The 19,555-nt window shown below is 36.4% G+C and overlaps 1 protein-coding gene across 1 annotated transcript in view; it reads left to right on the top strand.

Moving 5' to 3' along the window:
• The window catches only part of LOC129263745 (NSFL1 cofactor p47-like), a 28,180-nt gene extending 9,040 nt beyond the window's left edge, over positions 1–19,140 (top strand). The window contains exons 4-11 of the mRNA XM_054901653.2: positions 3,389–3,469; positions 4,241–4,409; positions 8,347–8,456; positions 9,250–9,387; positions 10,123–10,272; positions 11,079–11,138; positions 13,529–16,513; positions 17,554–19,140. Coding sequence (XP_054757628.2) covers positions 3,389–3,469; positions 4,241–4,409; positions 8,347–8,456; positions 9,250–9,387; positions 10,123–10,272; positions 11,079–11,138; positions 13,529–13,661 — 841 coding nt within the window. The 3' untranslated portion in view covers positions 13,662–16,513; positions 17,554–19,140. The remainder of the gene's footprint in view (positions 1–3,388; positions 3,470–4,240; positions 4,410–8,346; positions 8,457–9,249; positions 9,388–10,122; positions 10,273–11,078; positions 11,139–13,528; positions 16,514–17,553) is intronic.
• Positions 19,141–19,555: the final 415 nt, after the last annotated feature.

Raw genomic sequence — 19,555 nt, 5'->3', positions numbered from 1 at the left:
TTGACGAACCGTTTAAAATATTTTATAAGTATAAGGTGAACACATGAGAAGCCCAGTAAATAATCTTTTAACAAAATGTATAAATATTTTGGAAAGTCAAAGAATGAAATTGTGTCGGAATTTAGGACTGTACTTAATTGGATTAAGCCGTTGCCACATAAAGAGGTAAGCGTATAGGAATGAAACTGAAAAGTGGCGGGAAAAACAACTGCATAATATGCAAGTAAATTTATTAAATGTCAAGTACGAGACAAAAAAAATAATGGTTTCTCCATGTACCTGAGAGAACGCCACTGGAATTAATATACATTCTATACATTATGTATAAGCATAATCAACTATAAATGACATGATTTAGGTGAACCATATTCTCTCCCTCCCGCTCTCTCTTTCTTCCCTCTCTTTTTGGATCGACAGAGAGGATGTTCGTGACCAATTCCAGTCTGTATGTGAAATATAAAATTGGATGTTGATTTTTTTTTTTACAAAACATACAAAATAGCGTCGAAGCATTATGATATGTAGAATAGGCGTGTTAAGAAAAGTCGATTTGTATAGTTATGCAGATATTTGTAAACAGATCGCTGCTGTATACGAAATAATAATAACATGCCATTGAATAGGAGAGAGAGAGGGGGGGGTGAATTAACATAGGTCAATGCAGTTTGGTTTGGAATGTACTCTCATACTCGCTCGACCAATAATATCAATGGACAGCGTGGAAGGCGGGAAATGACCATTGGTGCATAAAAAGCCACTCCTTATGTGGATGCTGCCATGCGAATTAAATACTACAATGTGTGTACAAGAAGCTTAACACTTTTCGGTGTAACAATAAGTCAATTCAGTAGTAATCTTGTCTGACGAACCGTTTAACATATTTGACAAGTCAAATAATGAATTCGTAATCCAATTGGGACACTTCTTAATTGGTTAAAGAGATTATGATGTGACACACAAAATGATGGGTTTGCAGTATAATTAAATGGAAAAGTGGCGGGAAAAATATGTAAAATAGGAGATTGGAGTAATTCCTTCATCAGGTTTCATATACAAAAAAAAAAAGTTTTTAATTCAAAGATTGATCTACGGAAAAGACCAACTGGTTAAACAAGAGAATTGTGTATGATAATAGTTTTGAAAACTTTAGTCATATAAAATACAAGACATATTATGAAGACAGTTTCTTCTTTTTCTTTTTAGGTAAAATTTACATAAAACATGTTTTAGCAAAATGAAGATCAACACCTATTGCAACCGATGTTAAGCAATCTTTATCTTAATATTGATAATTATGATCGGCAATCACCATTGCACAGTCTGGAAGGTGTAGTTGTTAAGTACATTCCGAAAGAGAAAAATAAAATCAAAATCATTCAGTATATTTTGAATTATCTATGCTGTAATTTGCATTCGTTTCTCTGGTTTGTTTTGATTTTCCTTGATCGATTATAATTAATGGATTGCTTCCCTGGATCAGGGTATCACAGAATTTAAAACACAGCAATAACAATAAGTATATCCATTTATTCAATGTATAAATGTCCAGGCTTCAAACGAACTTGATTTGGTATAAGGTTCCATTCTTAAATGAATATGGGGGAAAAGTCATAAAGGCTGCTAGCAAATTTTGATTTTATTATTAACAGGTAGCATCAATAACAATTCTGAGAAAACAGATAACTTCACTTTTACCATATAAACCACCTCATTTATACTTGGTTAAACAAAAAATTGTAATAAAGAAAGAGAGAAAACAAGCCTGATCTGCCCCGATATCAACAGTATAGGCTCGTGAGCAAAATGTACGATAATTGGTTGGACAAAAGTTAGCCTGAATCAAAATAATGTATACTAAAGCAGACTTAGTGTCGAAGCTCATATGAAATTTACATTCTCGCATTATGTTAACGACATTCGGATAAAATGTAACAGGAGGCAAAAATGAAAATATGGTTAATTTATCCTTTTATGAGAGCATAGTGATTCAGTATTAATTCATGGTAAGTATAATTCAAAATAAAAGTAGACATCACCTCAAAATGATGACGGGGTAGCTGTATTTTCGCAGGATCACATGTTGATGTCCCTTTGTCCTTTCTCTGTACGACTTTGATGTTTTGTAGATAAAAAATAGTTGACAGGTTTTCTCCATTCCATCTTGTAGGTAATCTCAAAATACGTATTTCTCGTTAACATTGAAATTTTGTATTTCCTCTTGAAGATTGATAATATCACATAACCATGATGTAACGAACGACCAAGTATTACTCTTCGTAGGGTTTCCACGTTGCTGTGCCTTTTTCTTTCCACTGGAGGACGATTTTCACTCCTAGTAGTTTAATTCTAGTTGACAGGTTTTTCTCTTTACGTAGCTTGTAGGCAACCTCGGCGAGGTAACCGCGGCGAGCCTTCAAGGTGGGTGGTAGGTCCGTCCTCACCGTTATGCGAGGGGGGCGTGGCAGCATAGCTGAGGCTGATCCTTGCGGCTGCGGGGCGGGCTGTGGAGTAGGTCGCTTCAGGTTCTCGAAGGTGGAGAGGATCAGGTCCCGGTCGGGCATCCGTACAAACTTTGCGATGATCGGGGCGGGGGCTGGTCGGCCTGATGGACGGGTACCTGGGGTTCCATTCGGGTTGCGACGGGGTAGTCTGTGGGCGTTTACGAGTTGAATCTCATTGGCCTTCTCTTCGTCGATGCCAAGAAAAGTAAAAATCTTATGTAGAGTGTTGTAGATGTTTTCCTGGTCTACTTCTTCAACACCATAAAACAATAAGTTTGATTTTCGGTTGTAGATTTCGGCCAGCAATAGCTTTTCCTTCAAACTCGAAATTTCATCTAGTAGAGGGGCGATTTTGATAGGAATAGCATTCTCGACCTCGATGATTTTAGCGGAGTTCAATTCCACGGTAGCTTCTACATCGTTCAAACGTCGATTCATAGATTGAATTTCTCTAGTAATGCTGTCAAGCTTTTCTAAAGTCTTGTTCGAGAAATTTGAAATATCCCGTTGAAGATCGGCATTCGATGGCATGGCAGTTGTAGGGGAGGTATCTTTTTCCAATGGGCCACTGGCCGTGTGCTTGGCCGAGGCCTGCCGGGTGTTAGGGCGTTGAGTATGTGATAGCATAGCTAGTTGGTGCTGAAATCAATTAGTATGTATTAGGCAATGGGTGGTCAGAGCTCCGCTCCAATGCGTCCTTCCACTACGAAAGCATAGTACCGAAAGCCTGGCTTTGATACCAATTGAGGTATAATATGCATATAGTAAGTATTAGTATTATTGTTATTATTTTGTCACTTGCAGTTTTAAAAGCTCTTTGTGCATTGAGCTCAAGATCATGTTTCTCTATGCATCTTGTTCTAAATAATTCATTCCATTCTCTGCAGTGGTCAGCAGGTTGTAGGTCCAAAGAAGAAGAAGGTGGAAGCGGACAGTCTGGTCAAAAACATCTTCAAACATGCTAAAGAGTAAGTATTTCTGGGCCCCGTCTTACAAAGAGTTATGACTGATCCAATCAACCGTAACTCTATGGAAATCCATCAGAGTCATAATTTCTTCTACAGGAAATTTGCCCGATGTCCTTTGTAAACAAAGAGAAGCACAGTGAGTTTTCAAGAAAGCAATGAATGCAATATACATCATACATGTAGTTAGAAAATATTGAGAACAAACATGCATTATGTAGATGTTGACGTTGCTGGCCATCCATAGTGATCGGATCAATCGCAACTCTTTGTAAGACAGGGCCCTGTTTGACCTTTATCAGGGTTAGTGATTTTCCATTACCCTCAAATCAAAACAGAAAATCTTTTGTTGTTTTTACTCTGGCAAGTGAATTGTAGAGCAGTAGAAAGATCAGTATACATGTATTGGGCATGTTGACTGTCCGTCCTCGGGAGACTTCAATCAAACGAAAGAATACAATCAACCTCCCCAAAAGTTGAGTTTTTCCTCCTGTTCTGCAACTTCACTCGCCGACTCAACCCAGCCTTTAATCTTTCCAACTACTCAAGCCTCTCAAATTTCTGGTTTACAGTCCTTCTAAGGATTGCACTCATGTCAGAAAAGAATACTCTAACTTCCAACCTTCCACTTTTTTGCCTCTCCATTTTCCACCTCTTTCCACTTTTCGCAGTTCTCCTAGGACTCACCACACGTTGTACTGTAAACCTCCTCCGCATTTATTATTTCCACCACGCAAACCTTATAATCTCATTACGATAATTATTTGATTTCAGTCACGGTGCTGAGGAAGTGGCAGCGGGCGGAGGCCCTTCGGCGTCCCAGCCAAGAAACGCCTCACGTGCCTTCAAAGGTGCCGGCTACAGACTAGGGGAATCCGCAGAGGAACCGGTAGTACCGGTACCTGGTACCTCCGGTACGATGCCCGGTGCCACACCACGAGAGGTCAGTATGTATTTTTTAAAGGAGAATGAAACCCTTGAAACCAGCTGAATCCATATCAAAGAGAAAAATCAAAGAAACATATTGTTGAAAGTTTGAGGAAGATTGAATGAATAATAAGAAAGTTATGAGCATTTGAATATTGAGATCACTAGTGCCATGTAGATCCTCCCATCGGCAATGCGACCAAGATCTATGATATCACACACGTACAACTCCCTCATTACTTTAGTACTTAGTTATTTCACTTATATTCTCACTTTTATAGAGTATATCACAAGGTGAGGTGTTCTCTTTATGAGATGACAAGTACAGACGTTTCACAACATTATATCATTGATGAATCGTTTGTCATATGATTAGAATGAGCAAAAAGAGATGTTTTGGGGTATATTTTCAGTGTCCAAAAGGGGAGAGTTGTTCATCTGTGACATCATACATCTTGGTCGCATTGCCAATGGGAGGATCTCCATAGCATTAGTGATCTCGACATTCAAATGCTCATAACTCTTTTATTGCTAGTCCTATTTTACTCAAACTTTTGTTGATCTTATTCTTTGATTTTTCTGCTTTCACAAAAGCTAACTTGCTCCAAGAGTTTCATTCTCCTTTAATTTGTATTCCTCAGCTCATTATCCAATGTTGCAGATCCATTTAGTAGGTGGTGAAAAGTAACCCCTGAAAATCAAAATTGATTTTTTGCCTGGACAAGAGATAAAAGTAATATGCATAAATATCTTATCCTAACTTGTATAAAATTGAAAAAGAGCAATTTCTTATTAATCCTTTGTTAATGTTACTATATTACGTTAAACCTCATATTCTAGTCATCTGGCAAATCAAACATTAAAAAAAAATGTATGATTAATTATGCGTCTAAAAGACTGATTATTAAAAAAGGTTTCCACCTTCAAGGAGATATAACATACATGTACTTGTATTTTAAGAAAAAAACACCTCATAGACTTGTGTGTTATAAATATGCATGGATGTGATTTTACATGAATATATTTTTTATACTTTTTTTCTCAAGTGGTATATTATTTTCTTCTAACTAAATCTCTTTCTCACCACCACTCTTTTTCTCCTCTCTCTTTCCCCCCTTATTCTCCCCTTTTCCATCGCTTTGTCATGTTCCTTTCCTCCTGTTCAATTATGTAGATCAATCTATATATTCTCATTTTAACAAGCATTTGAGTGTTGTGCTCACTTTTAGACAGTGAAAGAAACACTATTTAAAATAAGCTCAAATATGTAATAGTAGTACTTGAATGAAATGGAAGTGTTGCACAAGCACAATAATATTTTGCAAATAGACAGTATAACTGACATTGTAACCTTGAGGTACACACGAAAGTAGGTGAAACTTTGCGCTTTGTAAAGATGAAGAAAAGTAGTTTAATTCAGAATAAGATAATCAGCTAGCAAACCTTAAAGGACAAGTCCACCCCAAGAAAAGGGTATTATGCTGAAAATTTCATCAAAATCGGATGTAAAATAATAAAGTGATGACATTTTAAAGTTTCGCTTAATTTCGCAAAACAGTTATATGCGCATCCTGGTTGGTATGCAAATGAGGGGACTGATGACATCACTCACTATTTATTTTGTATGTCGTTATTTTCTCATTGTCATGTGAAATATATTTTTTTTCCTCCCTGAACATGAGTGGAACTACCATTGTTTTAACATTTTTTGGTTCAGTTAAGTTGGTCATTATTATCAAATCTGTATAAATTGAAATATTTTATTGTTCAAACAATTAAAAAAACAAAAGAAATAGTGAGTGAGGGACATCATCAACTCCCTCATTTGCACATCACTGAGTTGTTATAAATGTTTTGTGAAAAATAAGCGAAACTTTAAAATGTCATAACTTTCTTATTTTACATCCGATTTCGATGAAATTTTCAGCATTATGCTTGTTTGAATTTTCTCTACTGATTCAAATCAGCATTTTTCTGGGGTGGATTTGACCTTTAACCCTAACAATCCCAGGGGACTGTAATGGCCCCCTTAAAAATTTCTATGATAAATCCATAAGAACAGCAGGGCCACGCCATATTGTTCAAGACTATTTTTTGGATACATGCATGGATATGCGGTTATGATATTACCATGGAGCTATCAACACATTGATAGCTCCATGATATTACACAAGTAAAGCCAATGCAAATTTTTCGCCAACATTTTATCTGTATCAATATTTGTACTTTTTGTTAATGATTGGAAAATAATTGCCAATAATTTCCATTAAAAACGATAAAAAAACCCAAAAGTAACCACAAAACTGTACATAAGAAATTTATTTAAAAAACAGTTAAAACAAACATTGAAAAAAACAATTTGATTAAAATTCCTCAATTAAAGAAATAAGCAGTTCAAGGGCCTAATATTTATAGATTTAAACCCAAACTTATATTTCATGCACTTGAGGGTACCCGGTAGGATGTGAAAGTCATTGTAGCTTGTCCAGTACTGTGTGCGCCTCACTAGCGACTGACTGGAATACTACCCAGGGAGTGGAGGATGTGCATACATTGTGTGCGGGAATGACTGATTGAATCCGATGACTGGGTTAATAATATATCTGTAAAGCGCTTAGACACGTCGTTCCAATGTATTAAGCACTGTTTAAAAAGCGGACTATTATTATCATTATTATTACTTAAAATTTGTATAATTGATACAAATGAAATAAAGCATATTGAATAAATGAAATTAAGCTTTGAAAGCCTATAGTCTATAGATTATGTTGTTTTCTTACATAGTGCAACTTCTTCTCACCCCTATAGATTGATAAGACTAAAAAAAAACCGAGACTACATGTATGAGGAATAAACTTATAAAATGTCAACTTAATTTTTTGGCATTCAATTTCCTTGATTTAGTAATTTTGGGAAAAATATGAACTTTTCTGTTGAAAATTCAGTAACAAAAATTGTAGCCATCTCTTAATACTCCAAAAATGTAATTAAAACATCAAGAGCTTAAATCATATTGTATTAAGTGTATAATTTAATTGATTTACAGGAAAATTACATCGTTCGTTGGAAAAAAAAACGTTTTAAAACGATTTAAAACGTTCTAAAACAATAAAAAACGTTTTATTTGTTTTTTTTAATAAAAAACGTTTTTTATTACAACCCTGCCTACTGCCCAAAGAAAAGATCATTAATACCAATAGTCTCTAGCAGGACTATAGTAAAAACTATTGTCCTACTCCTATATCAATTGATGTGGAATGCCTGATAGTTTCTATCCAGTATGCCATTGACTTTTGGAAGCGGGCAGTAACAAACATAGACTGCTCTTTTATTTGGTTTCAAAGTAGGTAAATGAAATAGAAAAATGATATTACTGAGATGTTTAATATGGTTGATAGTATACAAATATACCAGGCTTTGAGTATAGTAGGAACTATTTGACTGGCATTACTATTTTTCCTGAGGGGTTAAGCACCCATCGAGAAATAGTAATTTTGCCAGTACAATAGAGGATGAATAATTCCCTCTATACTTTCGAAACAAAGGCCTGGTATATTTGTTTAATATCTTACATTTAATAAGTTAGAACAACAGATCTTGATAATCTAGTTTTTGTACACGTAGTTCATCTTTTTTAAATCTGAACCAAAATATAGATAACGTGCTCAGTGCGCTGACCTACTTTTCCTGAAGCTACATGCTCAGCGGAACGCGCATTTGTGCCTGCGCCCGAGAGATTGCGCGATCTGTGACGTCAATGATGGAATAGTGCACTATTCCATCATTGACGTCATGGAATAGCAAGTTTCTTCAGTAGCCATTTCATCATCATCACAAAATAGTGAGAATATGTTTGGTCACATGATGCTATTTAAACCAATCAGCATGCATTATTTGATTTATGTAGGAGATAATAAGATGTGTTCTCCTTTGTCTATTTTGTTTCTTCTTAGACTCACGTTGTACTTAAAATGTGGAAGACGGGGTTCAGCATAAATGATGGAGATCTCAGAAGATATGAAGTACCAGAGAACGATGCCTTCCTGAAAACTATCATGAAAGGGTAAAAATTTCCCTCATTCCAGTCGTCGTAATTTGGAGAAATTTCCTTATTTTGTCTTTTGTGACTTTTAAATCCAAAATAGCAATACGTAACTTATTTAGGGATAGTATATGTTCAGTGTGTCCAGTACTCATTTCTTATTGGTATAGAAACTGAAAAGTAATAAACCTATGTCATTCCTTAACCCTGTGGGAAATCAATATTTATGAGAACAGAGGAAAGAGAGAAGCATTTCATTAAATAATACCATTCTGGTTATAGAAAGATAAATTTTCACAAGTTACAAAAGTCTGTAGTTACTTTCTATTGAACTCATCAAATTCGCCCTGTTCTTTCAAAGTGAGAAGTCTAGTATTACAACTTTGTGGTGTGTATGATACTAGCATGGATCCCAGGAAGCCTATCGATTTTTATGTCAAAAGGCCAAAGGTCAAGGTCACAGTGACATGTTTTCATCTTACCCTTCTGCAGTAAAACGTGATAACTTTAGTTTAACTTAACCTAGACTCATTTTATTTGGTGTGTATTCTACTTGCATAGATCTCAGGAATTCTATCGATTTTGAAGTCAGAAGGTCAAAGGTGAAGTTGCCACCTTCCACTTTTCTTGCTTGACCAATATCTCAATTTTCCGTGTTACGGGTGGGTGTATTATGTGCTTGCCTTAGTGACACTCTTGTTGTACACAGATATCATATCTTACTCCTTTATCTCTCAAAGAGAACATATATGGTTTTAGCTTAAGAGCACACCTTTGCAACAAATATGAGCCTATCTTTTACCTTTTTTCTCAGAGAGATTCCAAATGAGTTACTTCAACTTGGCAAAGGAGGAGAGGTCAGTTTGGATTTAGAAGATCATCGGAACGAGGAGTTCACTCAACCCAAGAAGACAGTCAAGGCTTTCACTGGACGTGGTGTCATGTTGGGCAGGTGAGGGTGTTTTTCAAGGTTACATATTTAAAAGAGATTTAGGTCTTTTTTGCTCTCAAATCAAGGAAAGGGTCAAGCTTTCACTGGACATGGTGTCAGGTTTGGTTGATGAGGAGTTCTTCTGAAGGTTACATATTTGGAAGAGTTTAAGGTCTTTATTGCTCTCAAATCAAGGAAATTACGAAGCTTTTACTAGATATTGTTTTAGGTAAGGTTGGCAAGGGTGTTTCAAAGGTTTACAAGAGTTATAGGTTTTTCACTAGAAATCGTGTCAGGTTAGGTTGGCTAGGGTGTTTCAAAGGTTTACAGAGTTTTAGGTCTTTGTTGCTCTCAAATTAAGGAAATTACCAAGCTTTCACTAGACATTGTGTCAGGATAGGCTGGTAAGTGTGTTTGCAAGGTTACATACTTACAAGAACTATATATATTGAACCATAACCTGCAATGCACCGGTGTTAATTTAACACCAGCCTGGTATCTATATCGGTCAACACTAGAGAGGTGTTGAAACAACACCGGTTTGGCATTAGGCTAACACCAATTTGGCATTTAAGCAACACCAATTAGTGTAACCAATATTGGTTTGATTCTTAAATGGTGTTGTTTCAACGCTTCTCTGGTGTGGACCGATATAGATACCGGACTGGTGTTAAATTAGCACCGACGTATTTGCAGTGTAACCCTCAAAGTAACTGCTATACATATAAGTAATGTAATATTGCTTTTCTCTATCAGTCCAACACCCACCATGACCACAGGAGGTGCAAGTACGCAGCCCTCAGGGACTCCATCAGAATCATCTTCAGCATCCCCAGCTGCATCAATAGATGTAGATCCCAGCCAACCTACAACAACACTGCAGCTGAGATTAGCCGATGGATCCAGGTAAGACATTGGGTGATTTCAATTTAAGTGTTGACCTTTTGGTGTTGGTGTTAGGTCAATTTTTACACTATTATAAGGCCAAACAGAAAATGAAGATGGTCCTGAAAAGTCACTCACTAGTTGTTGAGATGTCAATAATGTGATCTGGATCAGTTTTACAAACTCAGAATAGATTTTGGAGCTAGGGGAATCAATCCAAATTTCAACACCAAGGCCAACACCGGACTTGAACTCACCCATTGGGCGAATGTTTCATGGAGTTTTTGTCAGTGATTTTCACAGACAGATGTTACAAGCTACCGGGAATCCTTCCATCTGATTGGCTAACAGCAAATTAGTCTGTGTAAATCACAGACATCTACTGTTCCTGAAACTCCCAAGAGCTATGAACTGCATGAAAACACATATTCCCAAATTAGAACTATTTGATCTGCCCCCCTTGGTGACTCTAGCAGAATGCTGTACACTTCCATATGGTCCATAATGTGGGAATGGACAGTAGATGTGTTCTAGTACTCAAAACATGTGTCAGAGAAACTGGTCCGGTCAATTTAACTAGAAATCATCTATCCACAATTTATGTGTTGTTACTTATTTTTTTTTAGTATAGTCATCATTGTATTATGTGAACCATATTTGTCATGAATTTAATTTTTTTATTTTTGCCTTTAAATTTAACTTGATTTTGTATAAAATACTTTAATTTTAGATTTCAATTAAACTGCTTTTCCTCTACCCTATTGGTTGATTTCTTTATTTTATTTCCCTATGTAACTGATAATATTTCTTTGTTTTTCCTTCCTCAGGTTGACAGGAAAATTCAACCACAGCCACACAATAGAGGACATCAGGAATTTTATCATAGGGTATCCTTTTAAATATGTATTGTATAACTAGCTAAAGGCCTGGTCCCACTGGCCGACAGATACAAAGCGTATTCATAACGGATACAGCAGACAAGCAAAATTTCGGGGTGGCTCTTTCCGTTTTCATCCGCTCCAGCCAATGGACAAAATGGGCGAACAATGAAATCACAGTGGACAAATACTCGATGGATATAGAGCATATGAAACACATACAAAGAGTACACAATGGATACATGACGCTTTGGAACCTTACGGACGGCAAGATTCTTTTCTGGTTTACATCCTCTATGCATCCGTAAGTGCAGTGGCACCGGGCCTTTAGGTTTGGTTCACAATATGGCATTGGTATGCTATGAATAAAGTATGTAAGAGACAATGATCTTAATACTAAATAGGTTCATTATTGCGGATTGAAATAATCGCTAGAGGGTATTCATTTGTCTCGCAATCTACTATGGTCAACAAGGAAATTCGTGATCACTCTCGCAAAAGTGTTCACTGGCTTTCTAGGAAATTCGTGATCACTCTCGCAAAAAGTGTTCACTAGCTTACAAGTTCACGAGCTTTCGAGTGCCGCTGCAACTCTTTATCAAGTGACGAAAAAGAATACGTCACTTGATAAAGAGTTGCAGCGGCACTCGAAAGCTCGTGAACTTGTAAGCTAGTGAACACTTTTTGCGAGAGTGATCACGAATTTCCTAGAAAGCCAGTGAACACTTTTGCGAGAGTGATCACGAATTTCCTTGTTGACCATAGTAGATTGCGAGACAAATGAATACCCTCTAGCGACAATGATCTTATTTATGTTCAGGACAAATGTTGATGCATATGAGCAAAATACTAGAAAATGCGCTATAAAGGGAAAAACTGTCCCCCTGAAAAACTGATTTGGATATAATCGAACATCAGAGAGCCCTCTATATTGTATTTCATTATATGAAATATGGAATATTCAAATTGTTTCCTCATTGTATTAAATGTGAAACAGAGTTTGATATGACCCGAAACATGTGGTATTGTCATTGTTGTAGTACGATTCTGGACCCATATTGTGAAATCTGCAAAAATTGACATATTGATAAAATACAAGAGAAATAAAGAAAGTGTGATATTCTCATCTCTGTCATTTGCATAGCATTTCAATTTGCATTTCATTTTGTATTTTTCCTGCCCCTCTGCCGTCTCTTGCTTGCCCGCACTGCAACAGTCTTTACCGGGCGAAGATTGGTTTATTTAGCCATCTTCGAATCCACAGGAATTCTTGAAGTTGTGTTTGTCTTCGCTAGTGAAGACAAACATCAAAGATAATTTCACCATCAACTACATCTACATGTAATTTGTGAGAATCAGCCATGCTTCGAAATGTCACCACACTCTTATTTTACATCTGATTATCAAATTTTATTCATAATGTTTGGTCAATTTTTTTTTATCTTCAAAGCAAGTTTATTTTTGGTAGACTTCCCTTGAATAATAGTTGTAGTAGTATGGGATCTATTTATTTTTAAAAAGAGTATGAATACTGAAAATCCAGCGTACATGAATACAAAAGCAGATCATGGTAATGATTATAAACAAAATATGGCATTGTATCAGTTACTTATCAAATATCAAAATTATACCAGGAATTAATCTAAGAAAAAATTAATTTCCAAAGCAATATGTTGGTCAAATGAGCATGTACAAACATCTGAAATTGTGATAAAATGTAACACAATGTAGGTCCCTGGGCCCCCTCTTACAAAGAGTTGCGATCGATTCTATCAACCACAATTATGGAAAGCCAGCAACATCACCATCTAAACTGTAATGTTTGTTCAAAGTAATATTTTTCAGATATGATGTACATGTATACGTTCGTTTTCTTGAAATTCAGTGTGCTTCTCTGTATTTACAAAAGGACATGGTGCAAATTTCCTGGAGTAGAAATTATGACAATGGTGGATTTCCATATATAGCTGAGGTTGATCGGATCAATCATATCTTTGTAAGACGGGGCCCAGAATTACATGTATACGGACCCTCCCAAGTGCTCTTATAAACATATGCAATCTAACATTAATATGGGTGGGTGCGTCGTCCTGGTCTAGTGGTTCTGACTCTCGCCTTTGAAACAGAGGGTCGTGGGTTCAAATCCTAGCCATGGCGTGTTTTCCTTCAGCAAGAAATTTATCCACACTGCACTCGACCCTGGTGAGGTGAATGGGTACCCGGCAGGAGTAATTGCTTGCATGCACTGAGCGCTGGTGATGGTAGCTCGAGCTAAAGCTCGGGTAATAATAGCAGCGCTTTGTATCCTCAGGCAAAAAGCGCTTTAAAAATCCAGCTATTATTATTATCAATGAGAGTATTCATGTTTGTGATATCCTTAACTTGAGTCTAATTTTCAGATCGAGACCGCAGTACAGTGGGCAAGCCTTCGTTCTTCTGACCACATTTCCAAACAACACACTCTCTGACAATAGCCAAACAATAGAGGGAGCCAAACTAATGAATGCAGTCATCGTTCAACGTTTGACATAGCTTTTTGTTTATTTATTACTTGTGGTTTATATCAGATTATGTCTCCAGAGAGATAGGTTGACATGTGTTTGTTGCATACGGTATTGAAATGAATTAATATGTGTTCATGAGATGAAGGTGCTGTTATTGGTCTTAAAGACAATGGCCCTTTTTTGAATTCCGGTTTACCTGTAATCTTAATATGTGGATTAGCCACCTGTAGCCAGCAAATCTTTAAAAGTAGAGCAATTCCATGAAATTCATTAAAAAATATTGTGTATGTCTAACCCTCATTTTGCTTCTTTGCAACATAAGTTCATGAACTTCTCATCTCAAGCCATGATAATTTAATAAAATTTGAGAAATTTACAACTCTCCATATACGTTACAGAACAGAGACAAAGGACAACTAGAAAACCGATCTTGGCAGGATAGTCCCACATTTAGGGCATAGGAGGTGCATACTTCATGAAATTGCACAGTAAGTCTGTCTGGAGATGATATAACTGCCCAGCGAATTGTTAGAGTTTATCTGGAAATAATTCATTTTTTTTTTATTATTGTAGCCTAAAAAAAGAGCTCCACGGCTGTATATTCTAGTGGTGAATAAATTTGTTTCACACTTTGCCTGAACCTTTCGAGCAAAAAACGTACCACATTTCAGACTCTTTGGCCAATTTCCTGAAGTCAGGTTTAACTTAGACCATGGTCTAACTCTGTGCTCTGTGGAGCCAAAAGTGTCAAATTTTTTATTAAGTTGTATGTTTCTTATGTTTACTGTGCTCTTTCCTGATACATCGATGGTGAAGACAACCATCTATTTATACTTCCTAGACAATTATGAATGATTTGAGAGCTAAATGAGCTGAAAAATGATATGTCTACCATTAGTGATTTATGTAACAATTGGCTATCCATACTTGAACCACAACTTTAAACCTGAGTTTAAGTTAAACCCAACTTCAGAATATAGGCCCATGCCAATGATCATCTTTCTCAAGGCCAAGATCTGAGGAAAATTCCATGGAACAAATGGTCAAGTCATTTCTACTGACGATTGTTATAAGCTACTGGAAATCCTTTCTTTTGATTGGCTGAGAGCAAAGTCGTCTGTGAAAATCACTGACTAAACTTTTCATGTAATTCTCCCCTGATATGAGTGTAAAAAGGGGAGGCGCGATAGCTCAGTCGGTAGAGCGGGGGTTTCGGATTCCGGTGATCCGGGTTCGATTCCCAAGTGGTGGCGTGCGCTAGTGCCCTTTGGTAAGGCATGTATCCTCATTGCCAGGTCCCTCAGAGAGGACCTTAAGCCGTTGGTCCCCTGGTTGCTTGCTCACAGGCAGTTATGCTTTCTTAGCAGTCAGGTAAACAAACCTCGGTATAACCTAAACGTATGTATATAAAATCACTCAAGTCCATGATAGTAAATCAAGTAAATCAAGAAATACAAAATGATTTTTATCTTTGTCCAATGAGGATTTTGGTCAGTCTTTCATCATTTCAGGCACTTCTTTCACAATTGACAAGATGCTCTTGAGGTTTATATAATATTGACTGGCAATAAGGGGAACATCAAATATGTTGCCTGCAACAGAATCATATTGGCTCGAGTCTTTAGACAAGGGCAGTATGGTACTTTAAGGGCGATATATTTGATGTTTCCCGAAAGAAGAGCAAGTCAATATTGTTATTACCTACGGCTGTATAATGTGTAATTCAAGCTATTATTTGGAACAATTTATATGCCTGTTTGCTTATCACAACTTTTGATGTCTTGTTATTCATGAACTTGGCGAAGTAATCCTTGCTAAGCAAGTATGACGTAAATCATTGCCGTGCAGTCGCGCATCATGCATGGCACGCACTAAACTTGACGAGTAAAAATCTTGCGCTTTGATTTGATCAGCTGGGAATGTGTATGCACTGGTTGCGCCGTGCATTATCTACAATGTGTTGGTTCACAACTTAGTTCCAACCAGATTTTGCAAATACTGAAATTAGCGATCAAAATCGGCTACTACTGCGCAAGTGCTCTGTCAGAAATATGCCAAATGTTGCCCTCAATTTTTGTACAGTATTCCAATTGGCAAAACCAGGAAGAGGGCATCATGGCAAATGTTTACTGCTTTGGTCTCGGATTGAAACGAACATGCAAAATATGACTTTTATTAAGTTGCTAAAATGTCTTGTATTCGGTAATAATAGATTATAGCCTTGCCATAAATGTTTATGAATATTGATATAAAGGTGGTCTTGATGGATAAACCCTATGTTATTCTGAACTTTATATAACCTTGGTATTCATGCCTATGAATATTCATAAGGTAGAGTCTTGATGGATAAACCCTACTGGTATGTTATTCTCGTCCATTTATAGCCTTGTTCACGTTATGAATGTTCATAAGGTTTCGTCTTGGTAGATAAACACTATGTTCTGAACTTTATATAACCTTACTATTCATGCCTATGAATATTCATAAGGTGTCGTCGTGATAGATAAACCGTTATTCTCAACCATTTATAGCCTTGTTATTCATGTTTATGAATGTTCATAAGGCTTCGTCTTGATAGATAAACCCGATGTTTTTCTGAACATTATATAACCTTGCTATTCATGTCTATGAATATTTATAAGGTGGACACTTGATGGATAAATCCTACTGGTATGTTATTCTGAACTTTATATAAACTTGCTATTCATGTTTATGAATGTTCATACATGTAAGGTGTCGTCTTAATAGATAAACCCTGTGTTATTCATGATTTTGAATTTTCAAAAGCTGTAGTCTAGGATAAACCCTAGTTTATTTTCAAGTTAGGCATTGTTACGCTCTCCCCAAAATATCGTGTCAAGCTGAGAGGCCTAGGACAAGGCGGACCATGATTCAATCCCTGCTCCTAATTGCATGAACTCTGACAGCAGAGGCGGCGGAACGTCAGGCTCATACAATGAAAGTGGAGGGGCACCTATTGTTTGGCAGACAAAAGGTTCCCCTCCGCTTTCTTTGTCCGAGCCTGATGTTCCGCCACCTCTGCCTGATAGGCTGAGGCAAAGTCTGTCACAGAATTTCAGAATCTGACATTGATAATGGGTTTTATTGGACCACTCTCAGTTACTTCATTCAGCTGTCTCTATAGACTGTGCCAACTGAATATAGTCATGTCGCTTGAGCTAAACTGCAATTTTCCCATATTTTTCTTCAAATAATTGCTTCTATGAATATAGTGCATGCTAGGTTAGCATTTGGCCAAATCCTTAATAGACAATCACGAGCGCCTGGAGTGACATCCACTTGACAAGATATTACATCTTGCCAGGGGGCCGTTTCATACAGCTGTTCGTAAGTTAAGAGCGACTTTAAAGGGAAGGTCCGGGCTGAAAGTGTTTATAGCTTAATAAATAGAGTAGAATTCACTGAGCAAAATACCAAAAATGTCATCAAAATCGGATAACAAATAACAAAGTTTAGCAATATTTTGTGATAACAGTCGTCATGAATATTCATTAGGTGGACTGATGATGTCACATCTCCACTTGTTCTTTTGTATTTTATTATATGAAATTAGGTTTATTCAAATTTTTTCCTCCAAGAACTAAAAAATTGGATCGACAACTGATTTCGTGCATTAGATATTCATTGCTGCAACTTATTTCATTAGAAGGGAGACATATTATTCACACAAGTATTAAATATTGAAAAAATTATTATTTTGTGTAATAACATAAGAAAACGGAAAGTGGGGATTTGACATCATCAGCCCAACTAATGAATATTCATGACGACTGTTTTCACAAAATATTGCTATACTTTAAACTTCAATAACTTTATTATTTGTTATCCGATTTTGATGAAATTTTTGGCATTTTGCTCAGTGAATTCTACTCTATGTATTAAGATATAAATATTTTCAGCCCGGACCATCCCTTTAAAAACGACTGGTGAACCTTTCTTACGCACTAAACCATCGCCAATGAATAAACCATTTACCACAAAAAAGGGATCACTAGTCGTTCTTAAAGTCGCTCTTAACTTACGAACAGCTTTATGAAACACCCACCAGGTCAAATTATTATCCTTATCACATTGTCTTATTAACTTTATAAGTTCACATGGCAGTAATATCTGGGGCTGTTTCATAAAGCTATTAAAGTTAAGAGTGACTTTAAGATCAACCGGTGATCAACTAGTGGTAAATGATATTCACCATTAAATGTTCATTGGTGATTATTTAGTACGTAAGGATTGTTCACCAGTCGTTCTTAAAGTCGCTATTAAATTATAAAAAGCTTTATGAAACGCCCCCTGGCCAAGTTGACTTTAAACTAATTACAAGTCGACTTGGTGATGTAGTTCCTTGTTAAGTCATCTTGGTATGCTGTAATGTCAAGATTTAACTTTTAGAAGTTGACCAAGTTGCAAGATTACTTATGTCTCCATAACAACACATTTCATTTCACTGTAATGGCATAACTTTGTATAAGTCAAAATGGCAACATAATCAAGTCAACTTACAAAGTAAATAAGTCAACATGATGTATTTAAAGTCGACTTGGCCTGATACAATATCTCCCCATCTCATCAAGATATAGATGGCACTTTAAAGCTTCTATACAGAACCATTATTCCCTTTCTGATACTCCTTAACCCTAAATAGACTGGGCTATTTCGACGCCTAAGAAGACTGGATCAGCCCCCCCCTTATGATCTCGGCCGTCGATCGCGCGATCGCGACGAAAATTGACACACGCGTTACCCATGGCATTATCTACAAAACTATAATATCAAATTCAGCGAAAAATCTCATTGCTCAATAATTATGTTAATTTATGTGTAAAATCATAAGTTTGCTTTAATTAACAAAATAATGCCCCCAAAATGCTAATTTTTGTTTCACATACTCTTTATAGGCATCTGATTAAATTTATTTAAAAAGAATGTCAACATCACATTTATTTTTTTATGTATTTTATTGTTTTCTAAATTTCTTATGTATTTCTTTGTTTTTCAACTTTTTGTTTTTTCAATGGAAATTGTTCGAGACTTTATTTTGACCATAAACAAGATAAAATTAATTGATTTTAAGCAGTAAAAGGAAAAATATACATTTTATGAATTTTGGCTAAAAAAACTATTTGCATTGGATTTGTACACAAATTCATGTTTTTTAGCAATTTTGGGTCTGCATGCACTTACGAAATGTTGTATAATTACGGAACCGCGTACCCGGGGTCACAATTTTGGTCTCAAAAGTTGCGCGAGACTTGAAAGTAAAAAGTCAGCGAGTGATGCGGTAAAAAATTTTCGCGTGGCGGATTTATCGCGAAAAATGTCGAGGGGGGGGGGGCTGAATCAGCCCCCAGTCTTCTTAGGGTTAAGAGGGGCTATTCCATGTTATTTGTTTAATGATTAATTTAATTAAGTCTAATGGAGGTTACTTGGTGAAAAGTAAACCAGCAATTACTAAGAATGTTAAAAAATAAATGCACAATCAATTTCAAGCAGTTTGTGTCTCTTTTTTGTTTGACCTTGCAGATATTACTTACCAGAAACAAGATAATTTATTTGTATTAATAGCCATCATGAGCGAATGTTGATGGGGTACGAGGCATGTATCCCTCCCCTTTTGTCAAATTTTGTGTCTATATTGCTCCCTTCTGATGAATTAATAGGGAGTGATAACTTTTTATTTTTGTCTGTTACAATTTTCCTGCCGAGGACGAGAGTCCTATAATGTCTAACAAGCAGTGACAACTCCCGGTTTTGTTATTCAACGACATTCTGCCAAACACATCAATCAACTGATAGTGCGCATTATAAACAAAACTATGACTCCTTGATCTACCCCTAAGTTACATCAGTCATCACATCCTTTCTTAAACTGTAGCGTTGGCTTTAAGTTTTATTGAACCTAGT

This window comes from Lytechinus pictus, chromosome 6 (assembly GCF_037042905.1).
Source record: "Lytechinus pictus isolate F3 Inbred chromosome 6, Lp3.0, whole genome shotgun sequence".
Lineage (NCBI taxonomy): Eukaryota > Metazoa > Echinodermata > Echinoidea > Temnopleuroida > Toxopneustidae > Lytechinus > Lytechinus pictus.
The sequence above is the reverse complement of the archived record's forward strand: the minus strand, read 5'-3'. Positions and strand labels throughout refer to the sequence as shown.